Here is a 16,959-nt window from a genome sequence, read left to right as displayed (position 1 = left end):
AGGTCAAGATCACAGTAGCCTCTCAAATCATGTTTATAGCCTCTTAAAAAAATCTCAAGTTTACTTTTAGGGACTGTCATTGAATTTCGATCAGTTGTCACTCGGTTCGATTTCATTGGTTAAATGTCAATGTGACATCATGAGTCTGGAAGAATGGATACTGAACTGCACTGGTAGTCAGAGGCATAAAAACCATGGGGCAGTAATTATAGTTTTTTATTTTTTAGGTGCTCTAGTGAGTTGAATGGATTTTCAAAGCCATGATTTGATGTCAGACGACCTCAACATTGATCAAACACAACACATTTTTCCTTTTTGTTTATTGTAAGAATGGGTGGAGTTGGGGGGGGGGGGGGGGGGGAGGCACGTACAAATACTTTGATAATAAAAGACAAAATATTGCGGTTAAATTCTGTACTCACGTAAAAGGGAAACTGAAATCTAAGACATACACTTACAAGGTGTAACATAGGACTACATGCAGAGATTAATTTAAAACGTTTTAACGGTCTTATATATAAAAAAATAATACTATAGAGAGCCAGAGTGATTTTACACTGTTCAAAAGAGTATTTAAGACAGATCAAACAAATGCATAGCCCTTTAAAAAAAAAGAAATCAGTGGGATATTTTTTTTTTCACACAAGGTTTAAACTACACGGATGCTGTTTCCACTGGTGGTTTGTGGACAAAACGTCACATTATCTCAACACAACATGTTCAGGAAACTGCTGTAGTGTCATAAATGTGCAAGACATGTGCACACATGCATTTCAACTTTACACAGGAAAAGTGCCAATGGCTACAAATAAAACCAAAAGTAGAAGAAAAAAAAAAGAAACTCAACCATTGTCTTTTTAAGTAGCTAGGTTAGGTTTTGGTTGCTGTATTAGTTGCGGTATTTTCCCTCCTTTCTTTTCCAAAGGCACTCACACAAAGCTAACAAGGACTTGTTTTTTATTACAGTGTGACCCAGGCAGCACCTCCTACAGTCTTTTAACTTTGCCCTGAACTTGATACAAGCAATGAAATGTTGTACGATCAGAGATGTAAACATGTGTAGATGAGGACCAAACTAACGTCTGGCAGCGTGGAGTGAGGGACAAACACAAATAACAGGGGGAATGTAGCAGACACATTCAAATAGTATTTTTCATTCATTAAAACTACCCCTGAAGACAATCGGACTGATTAGACATGTTTGGTAAAGATGAATTGGTAACAAGGGTTCTCCAAATTATACCAATTATCATTTTTCCCTTGATGTTTTCCCTTTCACTCCAGGTGTTTCCCTCATACAGTACAGTGTACTAGACTCCACATGCGGCTTGTGCCGACTGTGACTCGATCCAAAACAAGAAACCAGCCTTGTCTTAATAGATTAAAACACCAGTCTGAATCAGCCCATTACACTAACAAATAAATCAAAGCAGTCGTCAGTGATCAGAATAACAGGGGTCGCACACGGCTTCAAAGCAGAAACAAGGTTCACATTCTCAAACACATGAGGGCAGATAGAAACAGAGGGACAATCGTTGAAGAATCTCAGTGAGAGAGTCGCTGCCAGCAGCGTCGTCTAATCAGGCACTGCAGGGAGTAAACAGGTGCCTACAACAGGGCTCAAAAGACAAAAGGCGTAACATGATAACACAAACAGACCCAACACTACATGAATAAATGGCTGCTTGAGAATATCCGAGCGCACTAGGCGATAGGTTACTATAACATTTTATAGAGACTTTTTGGCTCTGTCTTTTCTATCAAAAAGAATAGCAGACGAACGGCTAATCATTCTACACACGCTCGCCTTAAGTGACAAAAAGGTGCAAGGTCTGCATTAAAACTTTGGGTCATTGTATAACGGCAAGGTAAGTCTGTCACACACACATCAATCTCATCTGAGGACCAAGGTGCAAGTACGTTTTCTCACATAATCGGTCGGTCTACTCTTAAAAACTACTGTGGTAAACTGAGACTAACCTCAAATCAAATACTGAAATGATACGAAAATAACCTGTTGTGATGTGACGCTACTGTAGCATCATCAATGCACAGGTGAGAAAACGAGCATTAACACAACCTGGAAACTGTCGGACTCACAAATCTGAGATACATTTAGACTCATCTTTCTCGTTAAAAATAGGAAAGTTTTCTTTTTATAGATGCAGGTAGAACTACATTTATGTTCATGTGCAGTCACATTTTAGTTTATGTGAAAGTAATTCTAAGTCACGCCAACAGGAGGCAGCATGAGCCGCTGGCCAAATCTCCTTAAAGACAAGATAATCGTTTCTCAATTTTGAAATGTGAATGAGTTTCAGTCAGGTTACATCAAACATATTAATCAGCTGTGAGGTTGGAGTGGGCCTCTCCAGTCTGAAAACGGACTTTTACACTGGTGACCAACCTGAGTTTCAAACAGACTGCAGTTGCACAAAGACAATAATATAAATGCATCATTCCAGTCATCAGATTCAACACAATTTTCTTTATCATATCAGTAATTTGTAGTTAATTAAAAAAGTATTGCTTAGAAATGTTTCATCAGTAAATATTTCCTACTATGGGATAAAAAGTGATGACGTGTCTTGTCCATCTCTAAATCCTTTTACCTTTGGGTGAAACGGGTTGAAATTCTTCTCTGGACTCTGAAATGGAACCAGCTTCCCCCAGAACAAGATGACAAAAAGTGCTCGTCTGTGGTCACTGGTGCTGAAGGTGAAAATGATCTTCCCTTGGCTTGACTTTCCTCCCTCTCTGCTATTTCTACTTGCTCTCTCCATCTCCACCGGTCTCCTCTCAGCTCTCTCGCTCTCTTTGTATTAGTGTGGCAACGGGATGAGGACGTCGACATAGTTGAGGGGGAAGAACCCCGACTGGCTGTTCAGCATGCCCTCGTACCAGTTTTCGTCGATCTGATTGGTCAGGGTTATGATGTCGCCCTCGCGGAAGCCCAGCTCGCCCTCGTTCTCCGGATCAAAGTCGTACAGCGCCTTACAGCTCGGCTGCTCCGGTGCTGAGGAAACAACAAGCAAGGAGAGAAAATAAGAACATGATGGAAAGAGAGGTGGAAGGATTCAGGATAAGTTCACACAGTTAAGAGCCAAAGCAGCCTATCAAAAGTCACATGGTTTTATACACAAGTAAAAACATTAGTATTAGTTAAGGCAGATCCACAACCACATCCTATGAAACCAGGTTTGTGTGGGACTTTTCTTCTATTCGTTCTATCTGCTCCTCTGTTACTTCTCACAGTTCAGTGGAGGAGAATGAGGCTCCCAACACAAACTGGCCTTTTTTCTTTCGCCAAACAATTTTCTCATTGTGTCAAGTCAACCCCACAGGCTGCTGGGTAGGCGAGCGAACGGCAAAGTGCTGGTCTCATTCTCTGTGCTCTTCTCCTTACTATGTTCATTTATAAAGCCAGAAAAAATTTACTTAACCACTTTGTATTATTGGAGACATTACTCCAAAGATAGGTTGTATTATGAGAGACTCTTCAGTTGCTAAAACAATCAGTTTATATAATGTGCAAATTGTGAGACATGAAAAAACAGGGTGTCTACAGATATATACAAGTTTTATATAAGATTAAGATTTAAGACCCTTTTTTTTTTTTTTTTTTTTTTTTTTTTTTTTTTTTTTAAATAGCACAAGCACTGAAATATAAGACCAAGCTTGCAAATCAGTCAGGTCATTAATGAGCTAGCAGCCTGGCAAGAAAGACATTAGTTTAACACAAAGCTAACCAGGTATCAGCTAATGATGCAGCGCATACTTGAACTAATAATTATTCTTCTTTGGTCCAGCACAGGGTACACAAATTTTGTATTTCATTATTTATGATTAGTCTCCCCTTAATGTAAAAGTTACCCCTAAACAGAAGAATGTATGTTACAGTATAATAAATAAAGAGAATCTTGATTTTTCTTTTGTGTAAATAAATATTAAAATTAAATACGGCCAGAACCAGTCACTGTAGAGCTGTTAATACTTGTCAGTTAAGTCAGGTTACAGTATCAACAGCACAAGATGTGGATTTCATACAATTTCACAAACACACACACAACGCTGTTTAACTACACATGCACAATCAACAACCAATTTTGTGCCGAGCCAGTGAGCGGAAGCTTCTAGCGAACTTCATACGTCTCACGCCACAAGCTGCACAAACACAGACTGTTTCAAGACCATGACTGAAAGTGTGACAGAGAAAAAATGGCCCACACAATCTGGGACTCACACAATCTGGGTTTGCGAGAGGACAATCTAGCCGAGTGAAAAGACGGCTCTGATGATGTCACGGGAAAAAGGAACAGGGTCAGTTGGAGAAAGGCCATTGAGATGACAGGACAGGACACACAAACACTCACACACTCACTCACTCACTCACTAACGGGAACCCCTCCCCCTCACACAGACACACACATCCATTTTCTCATGGTCAACAACTGAGAGCAGTTGAGAGTCAAACATTCAGAGCATGCCAGCACTTGAAAAAACCTCAAACTGGAGAAAGATAAACACATGTGTGCTGAATGTTTTTGACATGTTTGTGCACAGTGGTTGCAGATCTTCAACAATCAATTGTTTTTACAATTTAGTTTCTGACAGATTTTTAAGAAAGAGTGTGTTACTTCGCTTGGTGCATTTTGAGTGTGTGTGTAGAAACAGCTGAGTTTTGTTGTGGTTATGTGGCAGCTCTTCTGCACATATCCTGTGTAGTTCTTTTGTGTGACTTAGAAAGAGTGAGTGTCAGGGTGAAAACAAAAAATGCCGGACAAAGTTTCCACTGTTCTTTGTGTTGTTCTCTGACACCAACTGTACACTCAGCCACTTCATCATTTTAACTTTCATGGTTAGTTACATGCTATTTTACAGAAGCATTGGTTAAAATTACAAAATGTTATGAGTCTACAATAATTTTTTTAATTTGTATTTGTTTTTAGAGCCTTTCAGTTTTTTCTTACCTGAATTACATGAGGATGGAGGGGCCATCGATGTTGAGTATCCGCCGTTTGAATGGTTGTCTTCTCCAAAGTCATAGATAGGTTTGGGTTTAGGTGTGTATTCCCGTCTCGGTTGAGACTGAGCCTCATTCATCCTGTTAAAAAAAAAAAAGGATAAATGGAAATGAGACTTGCATCTTGAATAATAAATACAAAGCTCCGAGCTGCACCGTACAATATGTTGGTATTTGTCGAGTTTTTATTACTGCACCTTTCACGGAGTTTGTCAGAAAGCTCATCAAGCACCTGAACAGCCTGTCTGTGGTACTGCAGCTGAGACTCCACCAGAGACGAGAGCTGGCTCACCTGCTCGATCTACACAAACATACACACACACATATATATATATATTTATGTAAGACAATCAATGCTTAATCATATGCTGTGTTACCAATTCCATAGGATAAACTGTCCCAAATAATTCAGATAACACTGCACCTTCAAGAGACATTATCATTATTAAGTTCATGTGTAATAAATAATGTGAACATTTGTTTCACAGAATAATCAGAACCCATGCTCTGCTATGCTTTTTTGAGCATTTAACCTCATCTCAAGATAATACTTAATTAGGGTTATTTGATCCAACTTCTGTTTGCACAGTCAAAAATCTTTCTCACTCAAATTTACCCATATGTGGCAGTTATTGGAAACAAAATGAAGGAGGCAGAGCCTACAGAGTGAAAACAGGAAACATGGAACAGGCTGACTTCCTCTTGGTAGTAGTAGTCATATTCACATTGGCAACTTTCCCTCAATTTTACTAATCCCCTGCTGAACTGTTGTGTAACAAAAACACACAAATCAGTTTAGATGTACAGGCGCACTTCAATAGGTTACACTAGATAAAAAACGTGCAGTCTAATAAATGTCAGCCAAAATAACTAAATGCTTCTCTGTACAATGTAAAACAGTTCAACAGCACCACAGACTACAGCCGCCAAAGTGGTCAGAGTGTTGAATCAATTCTTCTCTATAACAGTTTCCACCACAGACTATAAATAAAGATAGAAGCTGCATCTCCATTTCCTCCCACTGTTCCAAACTTAAGCCAAAAATATTCAGTACTTAAAGTGTATAAACCCAACCTGATCTTTTTTCAGATTACAGGTACATGCAGACTAAATAAAAAGTCAAGTACAGTAGATAGCTGAGCCAACGTGACCGAAACTGAAAGTTATTGTCAGAACAGGTCCCGGCGTGCTGGGGTCAAGGATCCACACTGTAGTTGTACCAACAGTAATGAACTGGCACCTGAGAGAATGATCTCAGCTGTTCTGTGCTCCTGTGCTCCCTCACCTGGAGGCGTGTTCACTGGCTCTCATGTACAAAGCAAACAAAAGATCTCACTGCTGAAACCAATGAGTGATTCAATGTTATAGCTGTTCAACTACAGCTATTTAAATACTGCGTATCTGCAGTGCCCGTGCTGTTTGTGCTGAATGGGTGTGTTTCACTGATCTTTACACGTGAAACTGTAGCTGTGTATTTGTCATGTGGGTGTGCATTCGACAGAGGCCTTCCACAACAAAATATCAGGAAAGCTCTACAGGGAAGCAAGGGATCAAATGTTTGATATGATAGTCGTAGCAATAAATATAACTCGAAGGTCTAGGCTGAGAATAATTGGCCTTTAAATGCCTCTTATTACGAGCTTCATATTAGCTACATATATGGGACTTTATCTTAAAATTGCATAATGAAACTTCAGATTCAGTATTTTTAGACTATATTTGTTGATTTGTTCAAAGTAGGTAGATGTCACCTATGTCCCTATAGCTTTCAGACATGCACTGGACTCATGTTTGAAAGCAAATGTGCAAGTTTCTACAGTAGAATTTAATCAGGAGGAGGCGGAGCAAGATTTACCAGAGCCGCCTCACAAGTCTCTGTGTTCTCTCTTTTCTCTTCTTCCGACAGATGAAGATGTCCAGAGAGTTTGTGGTGATAAGAGCTGACGACAGTGTCAACATAAAGACATCATCTCGGCAGTGGAGGCAATATGTCGCTTTCTGCCTCTTTCTGTTGCACCCGGCTGCTCCACCTCTCGCCTGAATAATGCAGAGGATTTGATGCTGTTTTGAACACCTCTGTGCAGAGAAGCCCCCGCTGTGTTGTGCACGTGTGAAAGGCAAACTACAGGTAAACTCCAGGGCCAATTCTCTGGATTTTACCGGTAGGTAATGTCTGAAAAGGAGTTATGTTAAATATATCTATAAGAAGATATCTGATGTCTTAGAGGAACTGGTCTTGAAATGATGCCACAAGGATAAACACTACTACACCACACACTTAACAGTAACAAATAAATCCTCACATCAGTCTCCAACAAGTTGTACATGCTGGTCTCGGCCACTTCCTTTGACTCGTGAAACTTCTCCAGGGCCTGTCGGACCTCCTCATCTGGGATCTTGCCCTGGCGCTTTTTCTTGTAGTCATAGTCCAGGCGACGACCCTCAAGCTTCTTGAGGTGGTGCTGAAGAAATCAGAATGGAATGATAAAGGAAGGTTTTTCTGATTTCTTTTCACATCAGACCATTAGTGGGTTTCCCTATCGTATAACAGGTGGTGAGTGTTTCAGCTACCTGTATCTCTCTGAGGTCTTTGTCACAGAGCCCTTGCAACGGATCAATGAAGTTCTGCTTAACATCGATGTCTAGAGAGTCTTTGACTTCTGCCATTCTCTTCATGGCCTCTCCTACGTCTACTAGTGCTCCGCCTTAACCACACAGACAGAGATTAAAGACTCAGTGACATTAGTGCATTTACAGTTTAAAGCATTTAAAGTAATCATAGCTACACCAGACCACATGTTCACAAACATCTTACCAAAGTTTGTTTCCTCTCCCAGCTCCCGTCCATATTTGCCCATACACTCTCCTAACAACCCCTCAGCCTGAGGATAACCTGGGTTCTTCACCTGCCCACGGATCTTTGACATGGTGTTCAACATGGACAGTTTGGCCCGAGATGCTGGGGGAGTAAGTTTATAAAAATGTTAATGACATAGATTAAACCATTTAAATGAATGTTCCGGCATGTAAACAGATATTGTGCTCACCTGGGTTGGGCTGAAGGTACTCTGATGTTTTGGAGATGACCTCCACTACTGCTTTACTGGTCACATCTACTTTCTACATAACACAACACACACACACACACACACACATACATACATAACATGACATGAATACAACTACTGTGGTTAAAGAACTAACAAGAATACTGACAGGCAAAGGAGCTGTTCATCACTTGAGGTTTTCTGATCAAAGGTGTATGCATGCACTTTAAGGAATTTTTTTAATACACATCAGTGTGTTATTTTATTTCTCTTTATTTTCTAAAGCAATTTTTCTGGATAGGACAGCGCTACTGTGAAATGGGGAGAGAGTTGGGAAGACACACAGCTGGGGCCGGGTTCAAACCGAACCTGCAGATGATGCAGGAGGACCCAGGCCTTCATAAACGTGGTGCACCCTAGGTCACCAAACCTGGGCTCCAGTGCAGAGTTTAAATCTTATAATTAGTTGGTTTCTTTTGTCCAAATATTTAACTAACTATATTAGAAGACTAAATGTTGGCATCAGTGAATTTGGGCATTTTTAGACAAAAGACATGTACCATTTATTGAGTAACTCACTGATTTCATTTTAAGCAGCTGATCATATCTTCTTAACTCTAAACGTTTCAGGTATTTAATGGCATTAGTTTTCAATGGCATCCACACAATTTCTTCATAACCGCTGAGGTCAGGAAATTTGCTTCACCAACCACGGAAGACATGATGCTTTAAATTAGTTGCACATATCAAGAAGTCCCACAAAAAACACCAGCATGTTTGTGTACTGAGGGAAACAATTTGGCTCACAGCTTTGATTAAAGACGTTTCTTCTTTAAGACCACAGACAGATGCCTCTCTTACCCGTTCCAAGTCTCTGAAGTCTTCATCTAGTTTAGTTCCTTCTGCTCCTCCGACTTTCTCACTTACCATCTAGAGGCAGAGAGAGAGAGAGACGAGTGCAAATGAATTAATGCCACTCATGAGGTTCTGATTTGAGTTGGAAACAAGCCAAAGCTTATTTCTAATTAAGACGTTGACATGTTTGCTCTGTGTAGGAAATGCAATCGTTGACACATCTTTTAGGAACCTGTATGGGAGGAACGCAGCATACAGTTAATATTGTGCAAATCTATCTGTTACAATCACTCCTCTGGTGACTTAAACAAGAGTTGCAGCAAAACACTAGAAACTAAAAATCCACATGACAAGTGATTCACACTTTCCTTGCTTTACCCTTTGCAGGATGAAAAAGAACTGGACCAGCTCACTCCATTATTTCTATCTCAGTAAAGACAATATGCTTCAACTTAAGCAGACTGGAATATGTTGATTGAAAGCACATGTATTTCCAGTGCGATCTCTCAGACACAGAAAAAAAAACAAGAAATGGAAAACAGACGCTTTCCTGTTCATGTACAGTATACACATGGCTATACATCATTATTTGGCTCATTTTTAGAGTGACGAGAAGAGTTTGTGCTTTTTTTAGAGACAAAAATCGTATCCTGACTGCTGTGTCCATGAGCTATGTAGAATGAGTAGAAACACAATTCCCATCCATTGCCAACACTCCGATCATAAAAATCCGACAAAACTAAAGACCTTGGTTGCAATTTGTAGATTGATCTACAAAGGCAAAAGCAAACCACAACAACTAATCTAAGCCTTTCTTGTGTTTATGCCATGTTTCCAGTCAAACTGACTCACTACACCTTTGAAGAAATACAACTTCAGTCAGACCATGCCATGCTGTTATGAACCTGACTTGCTCTTGTTCATTGACTTTCTGAGGTAAGTTGTTACATCCCTGCGGTTAATCTTTATTTATGTTGCGCTGCATCATTAACAGAGGGAGTATTTCAATCTGTTGAGTTAATGAAACACCAAGAGGGAGATCCTGAAAAAGGAATAAAGAAGTTCAATATTTCAGCCTTGTATCTGTAACCAGCCTGAAGCAGTGCCCTGACAAAGTGTCATATATTGCTCCGAGGCATGTTAACAGTGAGAGATTCTAGTGACAAGTCGAACTACATTAAATTCAGATAAAGTATATTTGTAAGGCCTGGACTACAATTAGGGCTGAACGATTAATGCATTTGCGATAAAATCGCGATATGATAAAACGCGATTTTCTAATCGCAACGTGCGCGATTAAAACGTGCGAAAGAGAGTAGGGCTCTGGGATGCTCTCCTCACCCGCAGCAAGAATGCCGCGGGACCACAAAACTCCTCCGATCCAGAAGATAGCGAAGCAAGCCTGCATCACCTACAGGGTCCCAAAGTCTTCGGCCGACGTGTCAGACACACAGAGCGAGCTCATCTCGCCAGTGACCACGGTGCGGGCGGCGGACCTGAAAATCGCTCCCCGGAAAAGCAAGCCGAGCTCCGGGGCGGCGCGGCTCCAGAGCCCCCCGGTCACCTACATGCACATCTGCGAGACGGAGGTGTTCAGCATGGGGGTGTTCCTGCTGAGGCCCGGCGCCTCTATACCGCTGCACGACCACCCGGACATGAACGGGAATCTACGGAGCTACTGATCCGCACGCTGCCCTTCCAGCGCATCCAGCTGGCCCGCCGCATCCGCGGACACAGAGCTTAAACTGCTGCTGCTCCACTTACTATAACAACGCCGCATTCCTACACTTATAAAATGCAATTCAATGTGGAAGTAATCCAAGAATTCAGAATATGTTACTCAGATTAGTTAATGTAACGGAATACGTTACAGATTACATTTTAGGCATGTATTCTATATTCTGTAACGGAATACGTTTTGAAAGTATCCTTCCCAACACTGGCAATGTTACCGACTTGGGAGCAGTAACATACCTATAATTTAAAAAAAAAAATTCTCAAGATAGTAAATTTTGCACACAGGTTTTAAAAAGTGCATGGCTTGTGTTAATACTTACAATGACTTTGATTAAATTACTTAAATGCACACCGATTTGTTGTTCTTGTTTCTGTAATGAGAAGTTAAATAAAAATGTGGGAAAGAATATTGTACAGTATATGTATCTAATATTGTGTTGGTCATATTTAAATCATTCATTACGGGGGTTTTTTTGGGGGGAAAAGAGGATAAAATAAAAAAATCGCATATTAAATCGCAATCGCAATAGTTTGGGGAAAATTCGCAATTAGATTATTTTCCCAAATCGTTCAGCCCTAACTACAATATATACAACTTTCCAGATTGCCAATATGAGCCTTTCACAAAAATACTGTAGGTGTATCAGCATGTTGGCTGTATGATGAGAACTTTATTTCAAATTTAATAAGAAATGCAGGAAAGATGGAATGAGTGTCAGATATCAAGCCTGAATTGGATATCTTTGTCATTAAGGTTTGATAATGACATCACATCGTTGACATTTTTTGGAACGTGTGCATATTGCCTGATTGTTGTCAGAAAAAATGTCATATCGATTTCTATCAAATGTCAAAAATGTATATTGGTCAGGCAACTTTTCTATCCTTTCCTTTACTTCATATTACCTCATCTACGATTGAGCAACCGCAGCGCATTTCCTGCATGACTCAAACTGCTGTTGAAGGCAATTTTGCTATTACTGGAATAACCCAGACTTTGACTCTTACGAAAAAAGCTTATATGTTTTATGATGGGTGATGCTCATATACCAGTACACAGAGTAAACATCAGCATGTGTTTATCTACTCAAGATTCTTTTAAAACAAATAGAGTCGAGGTTACTCCAGCGCCTCATCAGCAGGCAGCTGACTGTCTTTAGCTTCACTGTCTAGTGTCAGGATACTGAGGTTATGTTGCTGAATCTCAGCTGTGTGCAGAAAGCACATGACAGGAGGCCTTAGGGGATTCAGGTCACAAGTAAAGATACAGCCTCAACTCTCAGTCTCCTCAGCATTCGTCCAAGTAAAGTTAAGATTGCAGACTGCCGACCTAAAACTTTTGATATCTTATCTTTCCAAGTAGTTAAACCAGCCTTACAAGACTTGTGTTGAAGGTGATTAACTGAACTCATGATGGGTGTTTCCTTTTTGTTATATACCACTAAAGTTAAGATTTTAGTCTTTTCTGAATTTGGGAAGTAAAAAAAACTAATTATCAGAATAATCTGTCGGCCACTTAACACCATAGCTTTATTAAATGAGATCATCAAGTCCTCAGACCTGTGTAAAATGTTATTTACATGCACACAGGCTCAAATGAAAGGAGCTTAAAAACATCCACAAAAGGTAATCATTGGGAAGTTTTGGTATAAACAAAACCCAGCTACACAGAGAGATCCGTCTACTACAGGAATCCTTTTCATCATAATGACAGGGTATTAGTTAAATGGTTGTACACTATCATAAGGCATAGTTCAAGCTTCTGTTTGGATTTAGACGACGTCAGGAATTGCACAGAACAAGGTTGTCTGACAACCAAGATAAAGAGGGGAAGTGGCAGACTGGTGTAGGTTCACACAATTTTGACTTGATGGCTAAAGTTAAAGCCTTCATATGTTATAATAAATCTTAACCACAGATTTGAAAGGGTAAACCGAAAGCTTGTTGTCAGAGATTGCACACTGCTGAGAAATTACGTCACTAAGAAACCTGAAAACTAGGTCAAAGTAGGTAGAGATGAGAGGCAGAGTTAAAGCTGTGACAGTCTAGTACATGAGGAAATAACACTTCACAAGGAAATGATGTTACTGTGATCAGACACCAGAAGTGAAGGTGTGATAGGGATTTCACAGCCTTTCTGGTCTTACGTAGGAAGTTAGTCGTCATTCTCATTACATCAATGGACATTAGCAACTGCTTTGACTGTGAGATATATTTTTTGGGTTCGCAATCATTCCCAATATCTTCCCACCATACTTTATGGAAACTTTAAACTCAAACTCCCTCCTGGTGATGTCAAGTAAATCACAAAGCATGTATACACACAGGAGCCGTGTACCAATCAGCAGTAGAGTCGGGCGATATGAATAAAACAAAGTTCTTTACGTTATCATACATTCATGTCATGATATTGTAATATATCATGCTACAATTATTTTACTATAGACACAGGATAAATTGTTAAAACTGGATATCACACGCAATGACAAACTCAAATCACATACACCTGAAAAATCTTAATACTTTATCACATTGAGGAAAAATCATATAAAATATAATGCAAATATGAAGAAGAACTTGATCATCATACTGATATGCAGCATCGCCTTCAAATTATCCAATACATCCAGAGATATTGAAATAAGGATACGATAAAACTCATAAAATCTCATAGTAAATATCATTGAATTGCTTCTGCTCTTCCTAAAAGACTCTATTAGATGCACCAGTAGTGATCGGTCTACTCACTTGTATTAAGACTCTCAATTAATAGTATTAATTACCAAAATGTGGATTATATAAAAGACTTAGTATTATTCACATAAACAGGCTTAATCCTCAATGAAGTCTGCACTAATCTGTACTCTACTTTTGAATTGATATATCCGTACACTAACCTCTCCTGACACCCTTGCCATGATTAACGCGGTTGGTCAGAAAGTCAATATTTAAGTGCAAAATATGAATGTTTCTAAGCGGCTTGTTATGCAGTTATTATAAACTTTTTGCTGTTGTTGTCAGGAGTATTGAACTGAGGGTGAGGACAAGAACAGCAAGGCTCCGGTAGTAACTTGTAAAAATGAACTGAACATATGATCAGTGAGAACCACAGATATAGTTTGTAATGTGTTGGATTTTAGCTTCGGGTCAGCTGGTTCCCTGAATCAGCGTCATCCATTACAATCTTGTAATAGATAACTTAAATTAATCTTCGGGTTTCCTCTCCTCCAACCATAGGTTTACTCACTTTCTGTTCTACATTGAAACAGAAGAAGAACCAGGAGACAGTTCAATTCATAATTAGCTTGATACACTACAAATTGACTCATATAAAGCCAATTGGATACAGCTTTAAATCTGTCATCTCTAATCAGGACTAACATCTGCTCACACTGTCATACCTGAAACTCTTGATTATCATCCTTTTGGGAGCGTTTCAGTGACATTTGAATGTTTGTTTTTTTACAGATTTTGTTTAGTTTCTCAGAAAAGCACAAGGTAATTTCCACAGCCAACTTCCTGCAGGCCTCCAGCAGTAGAAAGTCTGAGCTATGTCAAGTGTTATTGACTCTCATGGAATTTTGGCAAGAAAAGCAGCTGCATTGAAGTGAAATAACGGGAAAGCACACTCGTACACACTCCCCCCTTCTCTGCATCGCTCCTCAGGGTCAATTCTTCACGCACAAACCGTCTCCATCACATTTACTATTCATTATCACTACTTTCACTATCACCAGGCCTGACGTGACAGCTTGTGAATCGGTGTTATTGTTCCTCCCAGTCAAACCTACAGGGATCTGACTGTGTTCCTGTCAGGAAACTGGGGCAGAAACCAAATGTCTTTCCTGCTTAGATCAGCAGGGGAAGGAAGAAAAGAAAATCCTAAAAAAAATTTAAAAAAAATCTCTGCCCGTCCCCACCCATAACCGAGAGAGCTGGCTTACATTAAAAACATCGGTGTTTTTCACCTCCATGAACAACACTGGCATTTCCAATTCGGAGGTATTTATATCTCATCTGCCCTAAATATTGACCTGACTCACTTCAACACTAACAGGACACACAGCTGGGAAATAATCGGAAGATTCAGAGGAGCTTTACAAAAAGCAGTTTGCATTTGACTGCATCAGCTTCACCACATGTTAACATTCTGGTTTAGATTAGTCACCACTTTGTCTTGTGTTGTTTTATAGTCGCTCGCCAGGAGGGACCCTGAGGCAAACTACACCAAGTGCCGAGTGTCTTTTGAACCCGAATCGTTGCACAACTGCATGAGACACACTTGAAATCACACAAATATCGATTAGATGCGTGTGATTACAGCTTGATACCGCTGCTCAACATTAGATAAAGTTAGCTTAGAGCTAGTTCAACAGACTTTAACGTTCTAAAACACATGAAAAGATGACTGTTAACTGTAATGCTAGCTGTAAAAGAACAGGGAACGCTAGATGTGAACCAACCCTGATAGTTTAAACACAGACCCGAGTTGTTGTTATTTGTTTCATGTAGTTAACACACAATATCATCCACATTGACACAGCGGTGATCAACATTAGCCAGCCACAAACCGTTAGCTACTCGTGCTAATATCGAGGCTAACGCCGCCTTGACAGCCGCTAGCCAAAGAGAAGAAGAGAAAAAAGTTTCTGCAAACCTGGCTGGCTTTGTAGAACTGCTTCTTCAGGCCCGCCACCGACATCTTGAGCCCCGGCTTCCCTCAAGCTCGGACGAAGTGGTAAAATGGGTCAGCGACAGGAGCACGGTCCGCGGAGCAGTCAGTCAGGGAGCGGGGCAGAGATGTGTAGCAGGAATCATAGGAGCGCCCGGCCGTCACTCCAAGTCGGGACACGCCAACTGACCACGTCCACGTCGAGGGTGCCTCTCCCCCGCGGTGTGTCTCCTGGGGCGACGGGGCGAACCACGGACAACAGAAACACTCCGCTATCAGCAACACTGTCTGGAAACACCGACCGCTACTGACACAGGGAGCAACAGACCCGCAGCGGCCACAATGAAAAAAGAAAAAAAAGTTCCCCCCAGTTCACTCATCAGATTTAATGTGATGGTTGAATTGGTGCACGCCGCCCCCTGCTGGAGGGAGCAGGTAATACACCCGACTGTCTACTGCGGGCCACATGATCCCACTCTCACAGAACAGAGGTTCACAAGGTTATCAACCCCTGGCCCCAACACTGAAGGGACCACAGACCTGGGACCCGCACCGACCCCCGGAGGTGCTTGACGCATACAAGGCACATCAAATGAGTTGGTTCACAAAAATATATCATGTCAACATGTTGCCTGTGGTGCTGCAAATTGACCTAATCTGTCATGAAGTAAGTACTTAGCTGTGTATTTTAGTACTTTACTGTGTTTGATTTACTTAGGCAGTATGTACAGTTTTTAGTACATTTTGTGTTTATTACATTATATTTTGAATTATATTTATTATTTCTATCTGTTGATTGCTACTTTGCTCTCAGTGCAAAGCATTGACATTCTGCTGTAACAATTATTTCCCAATTTGGGATCAATAAAGTACACCTATCTATGTATCTATGTATCTATCTAGCCAACCACCCATCCATCACCCATCTTACTAACTAACTAGCTAACTAACCAACTAACCAACTAACCGACTAACCGACTAACCGACTAACTAACCAACTTACCAACCAACCGGAATGCTTTCAGAAATGCACTGAGCTCCAGAGATCCTCCAGACATTCTCCCAAGGGGCTGTATGTGTCAGTCCAAATGTCGAGTGGGAGCCTCTGGAGTTTCTGCTGAGTGGTATAAAGTCTGCATGATGTCCAAAGGGTGTGAGCCCACAGCAGGAGATCCTCCCCCGTGAGCGAGTGGGTGTCATGATGACGTTTCTAACAGGCCACAGACACAAAACTGAAAAAACTAAAACGCCGCTCCCTGCTGGAGGGAAGATGTAATACAGCCGTCTTTCTGATGCTGGGCAAATGTTCATAGTTTATCAACCCCTGACCCCCAAAGTAAAGGGCCCACAGATTTGGGACTCCCACCAATTCCCTTGGAAATTGGTCACAATTGTCAAAAATATCAACAAATCTCACAGTGTGTGTGGGAAGTGGTCAGCCCCTTGTGTGGATCTGCCTTTATATTTTATGGGTTCTTTCTTGGCCCCTACCCAAACTTTCCTACAAGTTTTTCTAAAAAAATTGGTGCGTAGTGTTTGTGAATTCTGCTGACAGAGAGGAATGAAAACAAAACCTCCTCTGCAGTTCATCTAACGGCCCTTATCATGTCGGGTCAGACTGAGTT

At 40.7% G+C, this 16,959-nt stretch overlaps 1 protein-coding gene across 1 annotated transcript; it reads right to left on the bottom strand.

Moving 5' to 3' along the window:
- Positions 1 to 303: 303 nt before the first annotated feature.
- On the bottom strand, positions 304 to 15,647 carry sh3gl1b (SH3-domain GRB2-like 1b). Its single transcript, XM_053430211.1, has 9 exons — positions 15,320 to 15,647; positions 8,932 to 9,000; positions 8,071 to 8,143; positions 7,839 to 7,982; positions 7,595 to 7,728; positions 7,327 to 7,485; positions 5,221 to 5,324; positions 4,971 to 5,104; positions 304 to 3,016 (listed from the first exon to the last, which is right to left on the bottom strand). Exons 1-9 carry the CDS (start codon positions 15,362 to 15,364, stop codon positions 2,823 to 2,825), a joined length of 1,056 nt encoding a protein of 351 aa, XP_053286186.1. The 5' UTR covers positions 15,365 to 15,647; the 3' UTR covers positions 304 to 2,822.
- Positions 15,648 to 16,959: the final 1,312 nt, after the last annotated feature.

This window comes from Pleuronectes platessa, chromosome 9, assembly GCF_947347685.1.
Source record: "Pleuronectes platessa chromosome 9, fPlePla1.1, whole genome shotgun sequence".
Taxonomy (NCBI): domain Eukaryota; kingdom Metazoa; phylum Chordata; class Actinopteri; order Pleuronectiformes; family Pleuronectidae; genus Pleuronectes; species Pleuronectes platessa.
The sequence above is the reverse complement of the archived record's forward strand: the minus strand, read 5'-3'. Positions and strand labels throughout refer to the sequence as shown.